At 42.2% G+C, this 17,474-nt stretch overlaps 3 protein-coding genes across 4 annotated transcripts; 2 read left to right on the forward strand and 1 right to left on the reverse strand.

Annotated features, from left to right (window-relative positions):
* Positions 1-1,568: 1,568 nt before the first annotated feature.
* Positions 1,569-4,699, forward strand: LOC115681882 (uncharacterized). Of its 2 annotated transcripts, XM_056305294.1 has the most exons (3): positions 1,569-2,613; positions 3,816-4,335; positions 4,412-4,699. In XM_056305294.1, exons 1-3 carry the CDS (start codon positions 2,029-2,031, stop codon positions 4,417-4,419), a joined length of 1,113 nt encoding a protein of 370 aa, XP_056161269.1. In that variant the 5' UTR covers positions 1,569-2,028; the 3' UTR covers positions 4,420-4,699. The 2 variants fall into 2 exon arrangements, with proteins under 2 accessions (XP_056161269.1, XP_030461842.1); XM_030605982.2 differs by having other exon boundaries at positions 3,816-4,699.
* Positions 4,700-4,911: 212 nt separating this feature from the next.
* Positions 4,912-7,090, reverse strand: LOC115681887 (uncharacterized). Its single transcript, XM_030605987.2, has 2 exons — positions 6,965-7,090; positions 4,912-6,012 (listed from the first exon to the last, which is right to left on the reverse strand). Exons 1-2 carry the CDS (start codon positions 7,056-7,058, stop codon positions 5,228-5,230), a joined length of 879 nt encoding a protein of 292 aa, XP_030461847.1. The 5' UTR covers positions 7,059-7,090; the 3' UTR covers positions 4,912-5,227.
* A 5,167-nt stretch (positions 7,091-12,257) lies between these two features.
* On the forward strand, positions 12,258-15,442 carry LOC115681886 (mitochondrial phosphate carrier protein 3, mitochondrial-like). Its single transcript, XM_030605985.2, has 6 exons — positions 12,258-12,619; positions 13,365-13,726; positions 13,815-13,858; positions 14,828-15,042; positions 15,140-15,264; positions 15,354-15,442. The coding sequence occupies exons 1-6, from the start codon at positions 12,302-12,304 to the stop codon at positions 15,412-15,414; spliced, it is 1,125 nt and encodes a 374-aa protein (XP_030461845.1). The 5' UTR covers positions 12,258-12,301; the 3' UTR covers positions 15,415-15,442.
* Positions 15,443-17,474: the final 2,032 nt, after the last annotated feature.

Raw genomic sequence — 17,474 nt, forward strand, 5'->3', positions numbered from 1 at the left:
TCTTACTATATAACATAAAATCAGAAAATTAAGGAAGTCTAAAAAATAATAATTGGGTCGGGTCAAGGGCGGGCCTTAAGCCCAGCCCAATATAATCAAAATAGTAGGCTCATCAGCCTATTTCTGTTGACTATGTTCTAACATGGCCGCTGAACGATGCCGGTTGGCCGAGGACGGAGGAGCTCAGGGGAGTAGTCGAGCGCCCGTTTGAGCGGCCCGGCGATCTGCCGCGGCGACAGAGAGAGAGGGAGGAAATTGTCCGTTAACGTCGAACCAACACTCAAATAAGAAGTTCAACACTTACTTTAAATTATATACACTTTCCAAAGTAACTATCTTATTAAAGTGTGTGGAGAACATAGTACGAGAATATATTATTCATATGATCTTTTAGATAAAACCATGAGAAGCAGCAGTTTTTGTTGGACAATTATATAGGCAGCACTTGCTCCAAAGTAAGATTGTGATTAAGCTCAAATCAACTATCCATATCCCTATTATGTTTCCCGATTACGGGGAATATAATGGGCTGTCAATCCGTGTTGCTAAAAGCGTTCAATCTTAACGTGATTTTTTTTTTTTGCACTTTCGACACAAATGTCGTACCGCACAAACACTCTCGAGTTTTCTAATGAACGGTAGAGATTTATTCTTTTACGATCGGACGGTCATAGTTATACAAGAATGGGATCTTTAAGTATTCGCAAAAACACCCATATTATAACCAATGTCAACTTTTATCAATAATAACTTGAGATGGTGATGCCACTGACTATGGTGACTCAAAGATAAACGGGTTATATTGTCTTTGAGCCATGTTGTAAGCGAATCGTTCTCATATTTTGCATGCCAATGGAAATGTGAGGACGGGTTTAATAAGCCGGTCTTTCCCCCCACCCTTTCACCAATAGGCATAAAAGCTAAAGATAAGGATATTGATAGGTTTAGTAAGGAGAAAATTACAAGAAAAATAATAAATTTATTATATTTTTGTCAATTTAATCCTAAACTTTTCAATTTGACAAATTTAATCCTAACTTCTGATGATGTGCCAAGTCTTTTAACAGTTTGTCAAAACCCTAAATTCAATCCTCGTGGCCAATTTAGTAATAGTAGAATAGAAGTAATAGTAATAGGGTTTCGTTAACGAGAACTTTCAAGATAATGATTTATCATACATAGTATTACCATTTTCAATCATTGATTACAAATAATTCGAGAAACAACGTATCGAAAAGAATGAACTTTCTTTATTGAAACAATTAAGGAGGTAAATGGCACAACACCTATTAGTTGTCACATCACCATTCTATTTTCACAACACATCCATTACCCAAATGTCTAGCTTTACATGCGAGCATATTTCATTTCAATCATCAAATAATGTAGGTCTTACGTAAGGGGGTCAATGATTCGAGTTTCAAAAATCCCAGCCCGAGGCCGACACAGACAGAACCATGTGGAAGTTCGTTTATTTAGACTCGAATCAAGACCCGTCCCGAAAAATTGACCCGAATCTTATGCAAGGTGCACATTACTCAACCGGGGTGAGATAAAGTAGGCTCACATGCTCCGCATTGCATCGAGTCAATGTCACCGCCGGTGACAGCACTGCCCCACCTCTCCGCAACGAGTTTAGGAAACTCGAGATTCGTTTCGTCCGAGCAAATTGAGCATTTTGGTTCTGAGTCTGAATCTGATAGATTCGATTCCCGACCCGCCGGAAAACCCGACCCGCCGAGCACGCAGGCACCCATGATCTAACCAGATCTTATCTGATTCCTTCAGATCTCTGTCTCTCCCTCTCTCCGTTGCCCATCTCCAGCATCAATCCATCCAAGCACGAATTCCACCCGCGGCAAAATTCGTCCTTGAGCTCTGCCCATTTCATCTTTCGAGTCGGCGGTCATCTGGGTATCGGAAATCTCGCGCCTTGCTTCGGCGATCGACCCGCCTGGTTGATGCTTCGACCCGGATCCTAGCGATCGGAGCGGGTTGGATCGGAGCTCCCCGGCGGCCGGAATCGAGATGGGATCCTCTCACTCGGTCCAGGAAGTGAGGGACGAGGACGAGAGCCAAGAGGGAGAAGACGGCGACGAGGAGGAAGAGGATGAGGAGGAGGAAGACGAGAATGCGGTGCTCAGCAGGAGCGAGTTGAGCAATACCCACCTGGTGAAGAAGGTCCTGGAGCAAGAGCCGGAGATGTTGCCGTGCTACGCGTCGGCGTCGCCGCTCTCCCCGCAGCTCTCCACCCTCGGGACGCCGCGGATGGGGCCGTCGATCAAGGTCTGGGACCCCTACAACGTCCTCGCGCCGCCCCCGCCGCTGCCGCCGCCTCCGCCGGTGTTCTCCCGGAGCTTCTCCTCGAGCACGATGGAGGAGGACCGGGGCGCCGTCACGACGGAGGTGTTCTTGATCAGCCAGGGCGAGTGCGAGGCCAGTTTGAGGCCGGATTTGGTTGGCGGGCGGTGCGCTGCCGCGGGGCTGACAACCAACGGGAAGCGGCAGGCCAGGGCCTTGGCCGTGCTGCTGAATTCGCACGGTGTCCGGTTCGGCGCGGTTTATTCTTCGCCGCTGGATCGAGCAAGGTCGATGGCAGCTTTCGTTTGTCAGGTAAAATTGGATTCTTGTTGGATTTTTCGTTGGATGAGCTTTAAATTGGGTTGCTTGCTGCTTTGACCGAGTTGGTTCTTTATGTGCAATTGGAGAATGTGGATTAAGGTGGTGTCTGCTTCTTTGGAATCATAAAGTGTCAATTCTCGATTGTGGTATACATTGTCGACTTGGGAGCATCAAGAGCTTGAATTTTGTCGGGATTGATACAATGAGTTGGAGGAACTAAGCAGAATATACACTAGCAATGAAAATGCAATCTAGTTTGCTGATTACAGTTGCAAATTTTATGTGTTAACACTGGATATTCAACTTGTGCAAGAAAGTATTAATCAGTTTCGAGTCAGAAGCGCCAACCTCAACTGCTTGAAATGTGATATGATGGATCGTATTGAAGTGGATAGGATTTTGGGCAGTATTTAGGATAACGGGTGCATAAATAACTAATGATAGCAAGGGATCATCGTCTTCATTGATCTATCAGAATATTCAGTTGCTTTTGGTAAGTTAGTGCCGGTGACCTTTGGTAGAACTGTAAATAGCCCATCGAGACCTAGGTCCTAGGATCATACGTTCAAGCTGTGGAAACATTCTCTATGGAATGCCAATGCAGGGCTGCTGGTATATGGAGGCCTTATCAATATATCTTGAGATCTTTAAACGGGATTGTTCAGATCTTGAGTGGAACCATGATTTGCAACTGTGGAACTGGTCAATTCGTAGTGGACATTGGTTCCGAAGGAAAGTCAATTTAAGCAGTTGGGTCAAGTTCATAGGCCCTAGAAACTACTGAATAGACATAAGAAGTGGATGAGAAACGTGACAGGGGTTGAGAGTCACAGACAACATTTTCTTCATTAAGTCCATGAGTAATTAAGCTAACCATTTCAAGAAAATGTAGACACCACCAAATTATATCTAAGAAGCTTAGCTTGTGAGAAAATTTTGTGGTGGCTTGTCATCTGGTGAGTATCAGGCAATCCCACATTACAAAGCAAGGGTCTTCTCAAAGCTGAGCGACCCCAATGCAGTTTGCGATCTTCTTTGGTTACGCCGACAAACACCTTGTAAACAGCCCACACCCTGAGCTAATGTCATATCAGTTAGTTGAGAGAATGTTATGTGATATAAGAATGTTTTCATCCTGTCTTTGACTCTATATGATTTGAACTGACCACTCATTTGTTTATGATTCTGTCTAGGAAATGAATTTTTCCTTGGAACAGATTCAGTTGTCAGATGCGCTTACAGAGATGAGCCAAGGTCAATGGGAGGGATGTCCTGTGTCAGAAGTATATACACCTGAAATTTTGGGTGTAATGGAGAGACTTCAGCCTGATTTTTCTGCGCCGGGTGGAGAGTCACTTAGGGAGGTGGAGTTCAGAATGGTTCACTTCTTAAATGGAACCGTGCTCGGTCTGCACGAGAAGTTGCGCTTGGATTTCTCTCTCCACGGTGCAAATGAGAACCATCGATACTCCCACCAGAATGCATATGCTTCATCTAATTTTATCGGCGACCGAGATGGTCCTTCCCTCCCATCACCCCGCTCCGATTTGCTTCACAGGCACCGGCAGGGACTTGCGAAGAAAAAATCTGGGAAGAGCAGGCTTCAGTATGTAACTACTACCGGAGATCATGATCCCGAAGATGAAAATTCTCCTCAGGAAGTGCATCCCCAGAACACACTGCACGATCTAAGTGAAAGGAGCTCTCTTTCCAGTATTGCCTCTTGTGTCGGTATATTTACGCATCCAACTGCGATAAAGTGTCTAATCACAGGGATTATGGGTTGCAGTCCGCTAATGTCTCATAAGATCTGCGTGGAAGATTCCTCAGTAACAGCCTTACAACATTCCTGGAAAACGGGGTGGCAGATAAAAAGATTAAACGATACCTCGCACCTGAGGCTCCTTTAGATGGAGAACTTGACAGACACAAAGCTCGGTACCGAGAAGATTGGGGATTGATTATCGAGTTATGGTTTATGTTTTGGATTTGTATGTTTGAGTGATTCTTTTGACCTCTGCAAACACTTGCATTGATGTTGTAATCTATCATATATTTATTCCTCCATGTTCGTGAACTCCGAGCAGAAAAAAAAAAGAAAATAGAACAGTCGCCCGGAGTTTGACCTTTTTGTATTTGTGATTCTTTGTAGCACTGATACAGGTTCTTGTCGAAGAGTGACATCGGATAATCCAATGTTTGGAATTGTTGATCTAAAACTGACTGTGGGGCAGAAAGAATCATGTTGTCCTGATTGACATGTCAACATGGTATTGAATTTCTGATGTATGATCTGATTGAAGGTAAACTAGGAATTGACAGACAATTATTACTGGAAGTTAAAGTCGATAGGAAATTTGAAGCAGAAGACTCCTACACAGTCTGTGGTTTGACGAGAATGTTTCCGCACCATACATATGAACAAGAAAAGCACCCTACATATGAACAAGGAAAGCAGCACACGGGCTCATTATATGTTTGCTTGCGATTTTAAGGCGAGGCCGCGTGCTGCTTGGGGTATGACCAGAGAATTAACTTTATTAGCTGAAGTGATTCGTTTCAGTTGAGTGCGTCAATGCAGTGGCTTGTGATCTCCCTAACACCGTCACCGAGAACTTATTCCGAAAATTCTACTCAAGACTAGGCCTTTCAATCTCGTCATCTGAAACTGGATGCCCTTCGGGACGGCCTTAGAGCAGACGAGACAGTCCTGCAGCGCCTTATTCTCGGCCTTCAAGCCATTCAGCTGCGACCTGAGGCCTCTGATGATTCCCCTCTTCTCTTCGTTTCTTTTCACCAGCTCTGCTTGCTTCTGCAGGTTCTCCTCCATCAACTTTGTGACCTGCACCTTCAGCTCATTCCAATTCATCTCCCACCCTAAATGTTCAGTCCAGTCATCTCCATTTACTTCCCGATCAGTCTCAGAACCGTGGATCACAGGAATGATTTCTTCTATGGTGGGCACGTCAGTATGTTTTTCATGAATTTCTCCACCAATCGGTTTTATCAGATTCAGATTGGCACTGGTAGGTTCATCCAGGACTATCCCATTGGCCAACTTGTCCGGGATCTCGAAGTGGAAGTTGTCGAACTCCACTTCAGGATCTATGACGGCAGACTCTGGGCGGGAATCAAGACTGTCCATTTTAGGGCTCTCAGAGACTCCGGATGCATCCTCGTTGTCGACGCCTTCAAGGAGAATCTTGGGGTTGAAGGGGGATGCTGAAGTTCTTGCATCCTGGAGGTGACTGAACTTGGATCTCAACTGGTCATGGCCCTCTGCTAAAGCACAGTAAGACTTTTTCATTTCTTCAAGGATTTGAAGAATTTGTGATTTGTCACCATCATCTTCCACAAGTGCTCTAATGGCACCCACTTTTTCGTCTACATCTGCAATGAAATTTGGAATGATTGAATTCACAGGAACAATACTAATACCAAGTTTATGCTTGCGCAGGTTTGTTTTGAAAAATAAGAAAGTGACAAAAGAACTATTCAACTTTAAAGTAGTAATATTGCTTGCTTCCATCTTCTACATCATTATCCAGATCGAGTATATAATGTTTAACCTTCACTAAGAAATTCATAGCTGTAAATTTCTTCTACATCATTAAACAGAAGAGTAGATTGACATACACATCTGTAAATTTAATTTTTCCCGGTTAACTGTGCCCGTAGTAAACTATAATGCATTCACACTTACCCAGAGATCATGACAAGTCCTCGTGAGAAAGAGGAGATGATATAATCTCCAAGAAGTGTTCATACTTGCCTGGAATATTAGCTCGAAATCGATATCGAGAGAGGTCGAGGAGAATTTTGTTCGAATCAAGAACAAATGTGGCTTTAAGCTGTCCGAAGCCCATTCTCGGAGAAAATCAAACACTCAATGCAAAACATAATGATTTCAGGCTTCTAGATTTGATAAACAGGTTCTTTCTTGCCAAAGAGGGAAAAAAATGGTTCAAGAACCAGCCAGCACTTGTGGATTCCTTTCTGATCAATTGCAAATGAACTGAGAAGGGAAATGAAGTCAGCTTATACAAATGAATTGGGCCATATCAACATAAAGACAAGTCTAAAATGGGCACCTTTTCAATCCTTATTGGATAGGCATAGTAATCTGATGTTCTGTTTCTATCAGGATCACAGGAGTTCTCATGTTCCATTCCCAGTCTCCCTCTCTCCCCACTCATCAAATCATAATAAATATGCGAAGATACATGTCACGTATTGAAAATCAACAAGCCAAGCACGCGGGCACGAGGACCCCTGACAGACACACCAGCAACGCAAAACACATGCGTGAAGAGAAAGAGAGAGAGAGAGAGAGAGATCTGACAGGAGAGAGCTTCATGGAGCCTCTGGGACTGGTGGGTCTTGGAGGTGGTATCTGCAAGTGCAACCCATGTACAGCAGAACTTCTCATTCGCCATTGCATGGGATCACTCAGAAGAACAGGTTCAGACTCGTGAGCCAAAAGAACCAGAAGAGAGGCTCGGGATCAAGCTGAAATCTCAGCAGGACAAACTAAAAGAGGCACGTCAGGAATTTCCCCAGAGCACTCCTTAACGTCCCTTACCATACAAGGGATTCCTATATTTCAAAATTCATCCTTTTGAATCGCAGCCTGATTAATTGCTCATAATTCCCTTTTACGGAAGTTTGAATCGGGTCCATCCCCGGTCAAAATCTTTCCCAAATGTTAGATTTTCTTCATCACAAGATTATGACATCCCTTTGTGTTGTTCTGCACTACAGGCATTTTCGAGCAAACATTAGTCGTCACTCGTAAATTATAGGTATATTCTCAATTCGTACTCTATTCATAATCCGAAACACGACGGACTTATTGGACGAATTCCTAAAAATACCGAATCATAGAAGAATCTATGTGTTCAACATTGAACCTACCGATTCGACACGTACTCTTATGTCCATCCATAATTTTACGGAATTTTACCACTCGGGTTATTGTAATTTCTTATTATATTTCATGATGTAGCTTACAATTGTTACAGCCTCTGTCTCTGCGATCTGTTATACAAATTCGCGGGAGTTTAGACAAACTATTTCATTAAATTTCACCAATTTCCCTTCAATCTTAAAAATCTTACCTTCCTTGGTAGATTAGTTGTATGATTATTTCAAGTATTTCACACGATTTCAAGATCTGTCCGAATCCTACCAATCACGAATTTCTCACCTCATATCGAACCAGATCCCACCGCTACTTGGTTAATTGTCCGCGAGAAGCAAATCATTGTACGGATTGGATTGCAAAAGCCCATCGTCTAGGTCCCCTTCCTTCTAATTAGGTGTCTAAGCCCCGAGATTTGTTATGTTTTGATGCTAGTCATCGTCGCGCTACTTGTTAGTTAAATGACCTAAGTTTTTTTCGACCAAAAAAAACTCCTAGGGAACCAAAAGGCAAGAAGCCGCTCTCTTTCTCTGTCACTGCGTCTGCCCAACCTTGGCCTGCCGTCCTCCACCACAGCCTCATCCAGACCAGCATCACCGGCTCGTCGTCTTGTAGAGGTGATCAATGGGCCTTTCCGGCTCGAAAAGGAAAATGGGCGGGCTTGGGCAATATCCTTATCTGAGAAAGCCAACCCGACACGCACATTCGGATATAAATTCCATGTTGTAATTGGGATTGGGCAATACATTCGACTTTCCGACTCGTCCGAAGATCTTCTTCACCGCCACCTCCATCCTGGCTGTCACTCCGGTCATCTCTCTCTCTCTCTCTCTCTCTCTCTCTCTCTCTCTCTCTCTCTCCTGTCTAGGATGAGCATAGTCCGGGCATGCGGTTCCCACCTTAGAACCGGGAACTTCCTACTAAGGACCGGTTCCGAAAAATTGAAATCGGGAACAGCCCGTTTGTTCCATGGATCCACCCGGGAACCGGACTGCCATCTTCGTGCGGTCCGGTTCCTGGGTGGGTCCATGGAACCGGTCCCACTAGCAAAGGAAAGAAACGGAAATATGGAAACGGAGACGGAGACTGAGATGGAGAGTCGGAAACGGTGAGGTGAGTATCAACCGAGAAGAATAAGAGAGTGAGAATGAGCGTGAGACGAAAGCGAAAAAAGGTGTTTCTTAGCTCAATATGAGGCTATGAGCGTCAAGCGATTTAGGTTTAGTTTAGGGATTTAGGATTTTTCTTTTTAAAAAAAAATAAAAGTAAAAAATATTATATTTATTATTATATTACCGGTATAGTCCGGGTGGGCGGGCAGACAATTTCACACCTAGAACCGGTAATCGGATCGGTACCCACCGATTCCCAAAAATTGGAACCGGGAACCGGACCGGTTTCCTTAGGAACCACCGGTTCCGATATGATTCCGGGCAGTCCCAGGCGGTTCCCGATTCTTTTGCATACCCCTACTCCTGTTGCCAATCCCATTCCAACGACGCTCGCCATCCCACATCCAAGCATAGGTGTTCATGTCATACTCGAGCCTATTTCCCAGGGAAGTGGCTCTTGAACTTTCCATGCTTCAGAAAGTATACCCGCGAAATTGAAATTTCAATCGTAAATGAAAATTCCGAGTTCATAAATCGCGAATTGGGAATTAAATCAAATCATAATATCATTAGACAAAATAACTAAAATTAGTTTTTCTTAGTACAAAAGTGAGTGAGAAAAACAAATTGCGAAGACAATACAATAAATAAATAGGGAAAATACCACCAAAAACCCTAAACTATGCCACTTGTGATAAATTTACCCTAAACTTTTTTTTGTGACACGAAAAATCTCAAACTATGTCACTTGTGACAAATTTACCCTGAACCTTTTTTGTGACACGAAAAATCTCAAACTATGCCACTTGTGACACAATTATCTCACAATACTTTGGCCCATGGGCATTTTCGTCTTTTTCTTTTTTTTTTTTTTATTTTTTTTCCTTTTTTTTCTTTTCTTCTCTGGCGAGCCCCACAATACTTTGGCCCATGGGCAGCCTGACGCCGGCCCTCGCCGGAGAAGAAAAGAAAAAAAACAGAAAAAGGAAAAAGACGAAAATGCCCATGGGTCAAAGTATTGTGGGGCTCGCCGGAGAAGGAAAAAAAACAGAAAAAGGAAAAAGATGAAAATGCCCATGGGCCAAAGTATTATGGGGTAATTATGTCGCAAGTGGCATAGTTTGAAATTTTTCGTGTCACAAAAAAAAGATTAAGGGTAAATTTGTCACAAATGACGTAATTTGGGGTTTTTTTATGATATTTTCCCTAATTAATAACACCTTGGTCAAAGTCAATCTTCATGGGCAGAAGTACATATAACGCCAAAGTTGAATTTGAAAATTCAAAATCAACGAGGAACGTTCTTTGTTACGAGAAGCATATTCTTGCTATTCTTAGGAAGTGGGACGAAAAGTTACCAAAAAAAGAATTATTACAGAATAAGATGCTATCCTCATCCAAAGCTTTTTCCAAAGGTTCGGATACTCGATTACTTGCCGTAAATAGAACCGATCACGATTTAAGCTCAAATCGCTTGAAAATATATGATCATATTGCACTGATATCACGATAAATCACCAAAGAAATGATTGGCTAATCAACTTTCTCGAGTGAGATTTATTATTCGTGATTAATTCTTTCTATCTCGTGAAAATATTACGTTAAAAACGTTCCGGCTCTATAAATCAGGCGTAACTCTTATTTTCTCCTTCTTTAACTTTTGTTATAATTTTCTTCGGCTTTCTAGAGTTTGGAACCATCTTTTATATACAACGCAGAATGCCCGAACGCGTAAACATAGTCAAAGTCAACTGAAAAATTCCATGATTATTTAATAAAAAACCGAGAGACGCTTTTATTACAACATAAAACTAGAATAAAATATCTTGAATTTCACAAATCGCGTGCTTAATTCATCGAGCGAGCTTGGCTCGCTCGCTCGTGTCGCTCGATGAAACGGAACAGAGAAAATGGGACGTGTCGAGTTTTCAAAAAAAGGAAGAGTCAAATCATTGAAGAGTAGTTAAGGTGATTTGAGTGTTTGACTCGAATTCGACATAAATCACGAGGCCCGGAGTAATCTTGAAACGGACGGTCGACATCCATCGATTTTTCCAAAAACGTGGGGGGAGGAATATGCCTTGAGGACTCTTCTCCATGGAGTTGTCTTTCTTTTAATATTTTTATACACCATAATTTTCTACCCCTTTTTTCCCGCAATAATCACGGTTTTACCCCTCGTGGAGATGCGCACTTTCGTCAGCAATTAGGTAATATGCGAATTGGCTTTGAACGGCACCCTTTCTCATCGTGACCACCTTGACTGGAAAAGGACATTAAATTGGGTAGCATGCAGCTGCTTTCGTTTAAGGATTAATACCACAAAAAAACTCTAAATTAATATACTTATCTAAATTGATTTCTTGATCATTAAAAACTTTAAACTGTAATTTTATCCTTCGTCAGTTTCCGTTAAATTTTACTATAAAATTTCTGAATTGGATGACACGTGGCAGTTGACGAGCGTACCGATTTGGGATTTAACGACGGGTGTTTTAGTTTGTGATTTTTCGTGATATTAATCCAATTTAACGGAGGGTGAATTTGTCACAAATGTACTATTTTAGAGCTTTTTGTGGTCAAAAAATTAGTTTTGAGTAAAATTGTCACAAGTGTACCAATTTAGGGTTTTTTGTGGTCAAAAAATTAATTTTCGATAAATTTGTTACATATATACCAGTTTGGGGTTTTCCGTAGTAGTAACCCTTCTTTTAATCGAATTAGGGAAAAAGCAAGTGTACCAAACAGTCTAATACTTGTTGCAAAGCGCAATCAAATCCTGAAATTTGTTGAATTAATGTAATCAAATTTTTCCGTTAATTCCGTCCAATTTAACCATCAGAAAATGCCGATGTGATTTTATCGCTCATCTTCTTCGGCTCGTTAACAAAATAAATTTGCATCGTGGATATAAGTTAACATTCATGTTCTTCGGTTAAAGGTTATATAAAAATGATTCTTTCGAAAAGTTCATCTTCTTCTTTTTTGTTATATAGAACAAATGATTTTTCGTTGGCAATTCAATGTGTGTAAGGGAAACCAACTTAGTGCTCATCTTCTTCTTTCATTGAGATGCATATCACATGAGCTAGATGGAGAATACCGCACCAACTATGCAACCCATATGCAAATATTCAAACCCCCGAGAATTAGTTGGTCCGCAATACGAGCGATCGATTCTAGAGTGGGTCGATTCTTGTCTTGGAACTTGGAATCGGACCGGACATAATCGATTTTCGATGATTCTTTGGTCTTCTTTTTTTTTTTTGTTTCTTCTATTCCTTACAGGTTGAGGTTTTCCAACCCGAAACCGATCAATTTGGGTTCGGTAGGGTCCGGTTCCTGAGGTCGGGATCCATGCACAGCCCTAGTCCTCAAAATATTCCTCACAATTTTTTTTCCTTTCTTTTGTAAATTTTTGCCGGGTCGCAGCCAGCTCCCGTTGACCAATGGCAATATCGCAATTAACCGCGAAAGCGGAGGGCCGATGCTCGGGGAGGGGGGGGGGGGGGGGGGGGGGTTGGGGCCCTCGTAGCAGAGACATCACGCGAGGGTTTCTCCCATAAAATCGCCCACCCCCTTCCTCTCTCTCTCTCTTACACACGCATTTCGCAGATCTCGCCAAGTTCTCCCTCCTCCACCATCCATGGCGTTCGCCGACACGTCCAGCTCCCCGCGGCAGCGGCAGCAGCAGCAGCAGCCGCTGATCCCCAGCTTCCTCTACGCCTCCTCCTCCTCCAAGTCTCTCTACCTCGAGAAGATGCTCGGCTCCTCCGGGCCCCGGTCGGCGGCGGCGGCGGAGGATCGGAGCGGATTCCTGATCCCGTCGCCCAAGGAGCCGTCGAAGAGGGTGGAGATGTACTCGCCCGAGTTCTACGCCGCCTGCACCTTCGGGGGGACCCTCTGCTGCGGCCTCACCCACATGTCCGTCACCCCGCTCGACCTCGTCAAGTGCAATATGCAGGTCGCCCCCTCGCCCCTCCCCCGCCCGCGCTCTCGACTTCCGCGGGGGCGATATCTCTCCGCGTTTGCTCCTTTTTCGGATTTCGCTCTTCTTCCTTCCTTCTTTTCGCGTGCGCGCGTGCGTGTGTGATTTGATTTGATTTGTCTTGGGGACTGGATCCTTTGCTCTCGCGTTCTGCGGATGTCTGTGTTTTTCTGCGTGTATCGATAGCTTGTATGCGTGATCTTTCGTGTAGTTGCGAGTATCTCTCCGGTTCTAATCGCCTGATACATTGGAAAGGATCGCGATTGGTTATTGTGGCGTGGTTGATTGCGCCTTTTGCTGTTCGCTGCCATATTTCTGGTCTGTTCGCATCGGAAAAGGTGGGTCATATATGCGTGGAGAGCTCGGATTTTGCTTTAGCTCGCATGTGTTGGTGAATACTTTTGCTGCCCCCCTGATCGCATTCGGTGATTGCTCGGGCCTGCGCGTGTTAGATCTCACCGTGTAAACAATGTCCATGAATGTGATGCACCGCGATCCTGTTTCCTTCTTGTGCCTTTGAGAATTTGGCCACGTATCGGCTGTTCTTATGTAGATTTATGGTTTGAATTGCTTTCCAATGAAGGACAATGTGTTGTGGGGTATATGGAGATTTGGCAAGTTACTCTACGTGGGTGGTCTGCTTGTTTTGAAGTGTTGTCTTCTTTTTGGTGTTGAAATGTAGTGATTGACATCTTATGAATCGTGTCTTGTGACATTTTAGATCGACCCTGCAAAGTACAAGAGCATTTCATCTGGTTTTGGAGTTCTATTGAAAGAGCAGGGCGTCAGAGGTTTTTTCAGGGGCTGGGTACCCACTCTGCTTGGTTACAGTGCCCAAGGTGCCTGCAAGTATGGCTTCTACGAGTACTTCAAGAAATATTACGCTGACATTGCTGGGCCTGAGTATGCAACCAAGTACAAGACATTGATCTACCTAGCGGGCTCTGCATCTGCTGAGGTCATAGCCGATATTGCCCTTTGCCCCTTCGAAGCAGTGAAGGTCAGAGTGCAAACACAGCCTGGATTTGCAAGAGGTCTGTCAGATGGATTACCCAAGTTTGTAAGATCTGAAGGCGCTCTTGGGTATGTGTCCAACACGTGCGACATTTTGTTGGTTCAGCCAAGTCATAGTCTTGTTCGTGTTGTAACTTTCTCCTGCCTATGAATGCAGGTTATACAAGGGCATTGTTCCTCTCTGGGGTCGTCAAATACCATGTAAGTTTGGCAAATTACCTCTGTTTTTCTTAAGATATGTAGTTTTACCAAACCATATTCACAATATTATCCTCCGCATGCTCAATTTCAAAGAGCGCTGGTTTTGTTTGCTTGTTTTTCCACGACATGTTTTCCGTCAATTGCTAAAGTAAGCAACGTATGGGAATTTACCCATTTGCTAACAAGAGATCCAATAGTCTTAATGCATCATATGTCCCCATGGTTGCTGAGTTTTCTACCAATATATACATTTAATGGTCTAGCGAAGCTACCTGTTACTGAAGTTGACCTTCTTGTAGTGGCCACTGTTGTGGTTTGTTTACTTCTCCATTTTTTCTGCTTTGCGCAAGAATGTTACTAATATGTATAAAGCTCATCGCATTTGAGGATGTTGGTTGATATTTACCCATGTTTTACTTCTTATGGCGACTGGTCTTCCAATTTGTTGACTCTTGCATGCAATAAGAAACTTTCTTTATGATGATTGAGAACTCGTCAAGATCACTGGTATCTTGTGAATAAGTAATGTCAGAAATCATGTCCCTAGCAAATAGCTTAAGCTGGCAAAGCATTTAGGCGCCTGTCTTGATTGAATTTTATCTTTTGCTTAATCTAAATCTCGAATCCCGTGCACTTTGATTTTTTTTTTTTTGGGTTTATATCCAAAACTCTTGAAACTTTCACAACGCTCCAATGTGGACACTTAGATTCACATACAAATTTTTCATAATTTTCTGAAATTTGAATACTTTTTTAGATTTTGGCAGGCTTTTTACTTTTATTCAGATCCAAATATATAGCCTATAGGCTCTAAGATAGTTTGGCTTGGGACTTTCTTTGCTGTTGTGCGGATCAGTCCCCTGATCTACTTATTTGCCAGCTATTGTATAGGCTGGCTTCTATTCAATTTTGAGATTTTGACAGCACTATCTGCGGCAACTTAATCAACTAACATGCATTTTCTTGCAGATACGATGATGAAGTTTGCATCTTTTGAGAACACCGTTGAGATGATCTACAAATATGCCATTCCCCAACCAAAAGATCAGTGCAGTAATGGTTTGCAGCTCGGTGTCAGTTTTACTGGTGGTTATGTGGCAGGTGTTTTCTGTGCTGTCGTGTCTCATCCTGCCGACAATCTTGTCTCTTTCCTCAACAACGCAAAGGGAGCAACCGTCGGTGATGTGAGTGCTCCACTTGCTGTATTTCCCTGGCATCAGCCTCTTGGCTTGGATCTGATATTTTGCTGTACTCACTACTGTTTGTTTTCTCGTTGTGCAGGCTGTGAAGCAAATGGGTCTGGTGGGTCTCTTCACCCGTGGTCTTCCTCTCCGTATACTCATGATCGGTACACTTACTGGAGCCCAATGGGTTATCTACGACGCATTCAAAGTTTTTGTGGGACTGTAAGTTTTCCTCAGATATTTTAGATCTCTTAAACTTAGTTTCTCTATAAACTGTTTGAATACTAATGGCGACTTGTAATTAATTCTAGGCCAACGACGGGTGGTGTCACTCCGGCTGCTGCCCCCGCTGCTGAGCTTGCCAAGGTTTAGAATGTCTTAGTGACCAAGGGGATTGGCATTTGTCTCCGCCCATGGGCATCCCGACGCCGGCCCTCGCCGGAGAAGAAAAGAAAAAAAAAAGGAAAAAAAACAGAAAAAGGAAAAAAATGAAAATGCCCATGGGCCAAAGTATTATGGGGCTCGCCGGAGAAGAAAAGGAAAAAAAAGGAAAAAAAAAACAGAAAAAGGAAAAAGACGAAAATGTCCATGGGTCAAAGTATTGTGGGGTAATTATGTCACAAGTGGTATAGTTTGGGGTTTTTTGTGTTATAAAAAAAGGCTCAGGGTAAATTTATCACAAGTGATGTTTTTCGTGTCATAAAAAAAAGTTTAGAATAAATTTATCACAAGTGATATAGTTTGAGGTTTTTTTATAGTATTTTCCCTAATTAATAACACCTTGGTCAAAGTCAAGCTTCATGGGCAGAAGTACACATAACGCCAAAGTTGAATTTGAAAATTCAAAATCAACGAATATATGAACGTTCTTTGTTACGAGAAGCATATTCTTGCTATTCTTAGAAAGTGGGATGAAAAGTTAACAAAAAAAGAATTATTACAGAATAAGATGCGATCCTCATCCAAAGTTTTTTCCAAAGGCTTGGATACTTGATTACTTGCCGTGAATAGAATCAATCACGATTTAAGCTCAAATCGCTTGAAAATATATGATCATATTGCGCTAATATCATGATAAATCACCAAAGAAATGATTGGCTAATCAACTTTCTTGAGTGAGATTGATTAATCATAATTAATTCTTTCTATCTCGTGAAAATATTACGTTAAAAATGTTCTGGCTCTATAAATCAGGTGTAACTTTTATTTTCTCTTTCTTTAATTTTTGTTATAATTTTCTTCGAATTTCTAGAGTTTGGAACCATCTTTATATACAACGCCTGAACGCATAAATATAGTCAAAGTCAACTAAAATATTCCATAATTATTTATAAAAAACCGAGAAACTCTTTTATTATATAACAGTGAACTAGAATAAAATATTTTGATTTCACAAATCGCGTGCTTAATTCATTAAGCTTGGCTCGCTCGTTTGTGTCACTCGATGAAACGGGACGAAGAAATTGGACGTATTGAGTTTCGAAAAAGAAAGTCAAATCATTAAAGAGTAGTTAAGTAATTTGAGTGTTTGACTCGAATTCGACATAAATCACGAGGCCGAAGTAATCTTGAGGTTCACGCCCGCAGCCCAAAGTCCATGCTTTGGTCAACGCTTGAAATGGACGGCCGATATGGATTGATTTTTCCAAAAACATGGGGGGAGGAATATGCCTTTAGGACTATAATCCATAGAGTTTGTCTTTCTTTTAATATTTTTAGGTACTATGGTTTATCGACCCTTTATTCCCGCACAAATTACGGTTTCACCCCCTCGTGGAGATGCACATCATCGTTAGCAATTAGGTAATATGAGTATCGTAAGCAATTAAGTGGGACTTTCTTGTAATCCTCCGAGGAAAAGGTAAGTATATCGGAAGTTTTAAAACTTATTGAGAAAGTAAAATTAATTACTTAAATTTTCAAAAAGTGAAATTAAATCTTAAAACTTATTAAATCGATACAATGAAGTCATATGAGGGAGGGAGAGAGAGGGGCTCATCATGGTTGCAGTAAAGAGGAGACGACGGTGATTTGGAGGCGGCAACTAGCAGGATTGCTCAAGCTTGAAAAAGCCGGGAAGCTGAGGCAGCCATGGCCGAGCTCGATGAAACTCGAGCAGCTTTGACAATAAGCTCAACAAGAAATATTCCATAATTATTTTAAAAAAAAAGAGGTTAATATCACGAAAAACCCTAAGCCGGTACATCTGTAACAGATTTACCCCGAACCACCAAAAACTCCAAACTGGTACACCTGTGATAAAGTTACCCTCCATTAGTTTCGTTTAAATTTTACCGTCAAATTGCCGAGTTAAATGACACGTGACAGTTGACGGATCCGTTTATCATGGGTATACTAGTTTGTGATTTTTTTTTTGTATTTATTCAATTTAATGGAGGGTAAATTTATCACAAATGTACCAGTTTGAGGTT

The sequence above is a fragment of the Syzygium oleosum genome, unplaced genomic scaffold (genome assembly GCF_021117445.2).
Source record: "Syzygium oleosum isolate NSW1041296 unplaced genomic scaffold, Sole_v2.1 Sole_v2.02, whole genome shotgun sequence".
Taxonomy (NCBI): Eukaryota; Viridiplantae; Streptophyta; class Magnoliopsida; order Myrtales; family Myrtaceae; genus Syzygium; species Syzygium oleosum.

Bases quoted from the DNA above. Each gene is read 5' to 3' on its own strand.
- LOC115681886 (XM_030605985.2), top strand. From the start codon at position 12,302: ATGGCGTTCGCCGACACGTCCAGCTCCCCGCGGCAGCGGCAGCAGCAG. The intron at 12,620-13,364 runs GTCGCCCCCTCG...GTGACATTTTAG, and splicing joins TCGTCAAGTGCAATATGCAG to ATCGACCCTGCAAAGTACAA. The intron at 15,265-15,353 runs GTAAGTTTTCCT...AATTAATTCTAG, and splicing joins TTCAAAGTTTTTGTGGGACT to GCCAACGACGGGTGGTGTCA.
- LOC115681882 (XM_030605982.2), top strand. From the start codon at position 2,029: ATGGGATCCTCTCACTCGGTCCAGGAAGTGAGGGACGAGGACGAGAGC. The intron at 2,614-3,815 runs GTAAAATTGGAT...GATTCTGTCTAG, and splicing joins TGGCAGCTTTCGTTTGTCAG to GAAATGAATTTTTCCTTGGA.
- LOC115681887 (XM_030605987.2), bottom strand. From the start codon at position 7,058: ATGGCGAATGAGAAGTTCTGCTGTACATGGGTTGCACTTGCAGATACC. The intron at 6,013-6,964 runs GTCAGATCTCTC...ATTTCATTGCAG, and splicing joins GCTCCATGAAGCTCTCTCCT to ATGTAGACGAAAAAGTGGGT.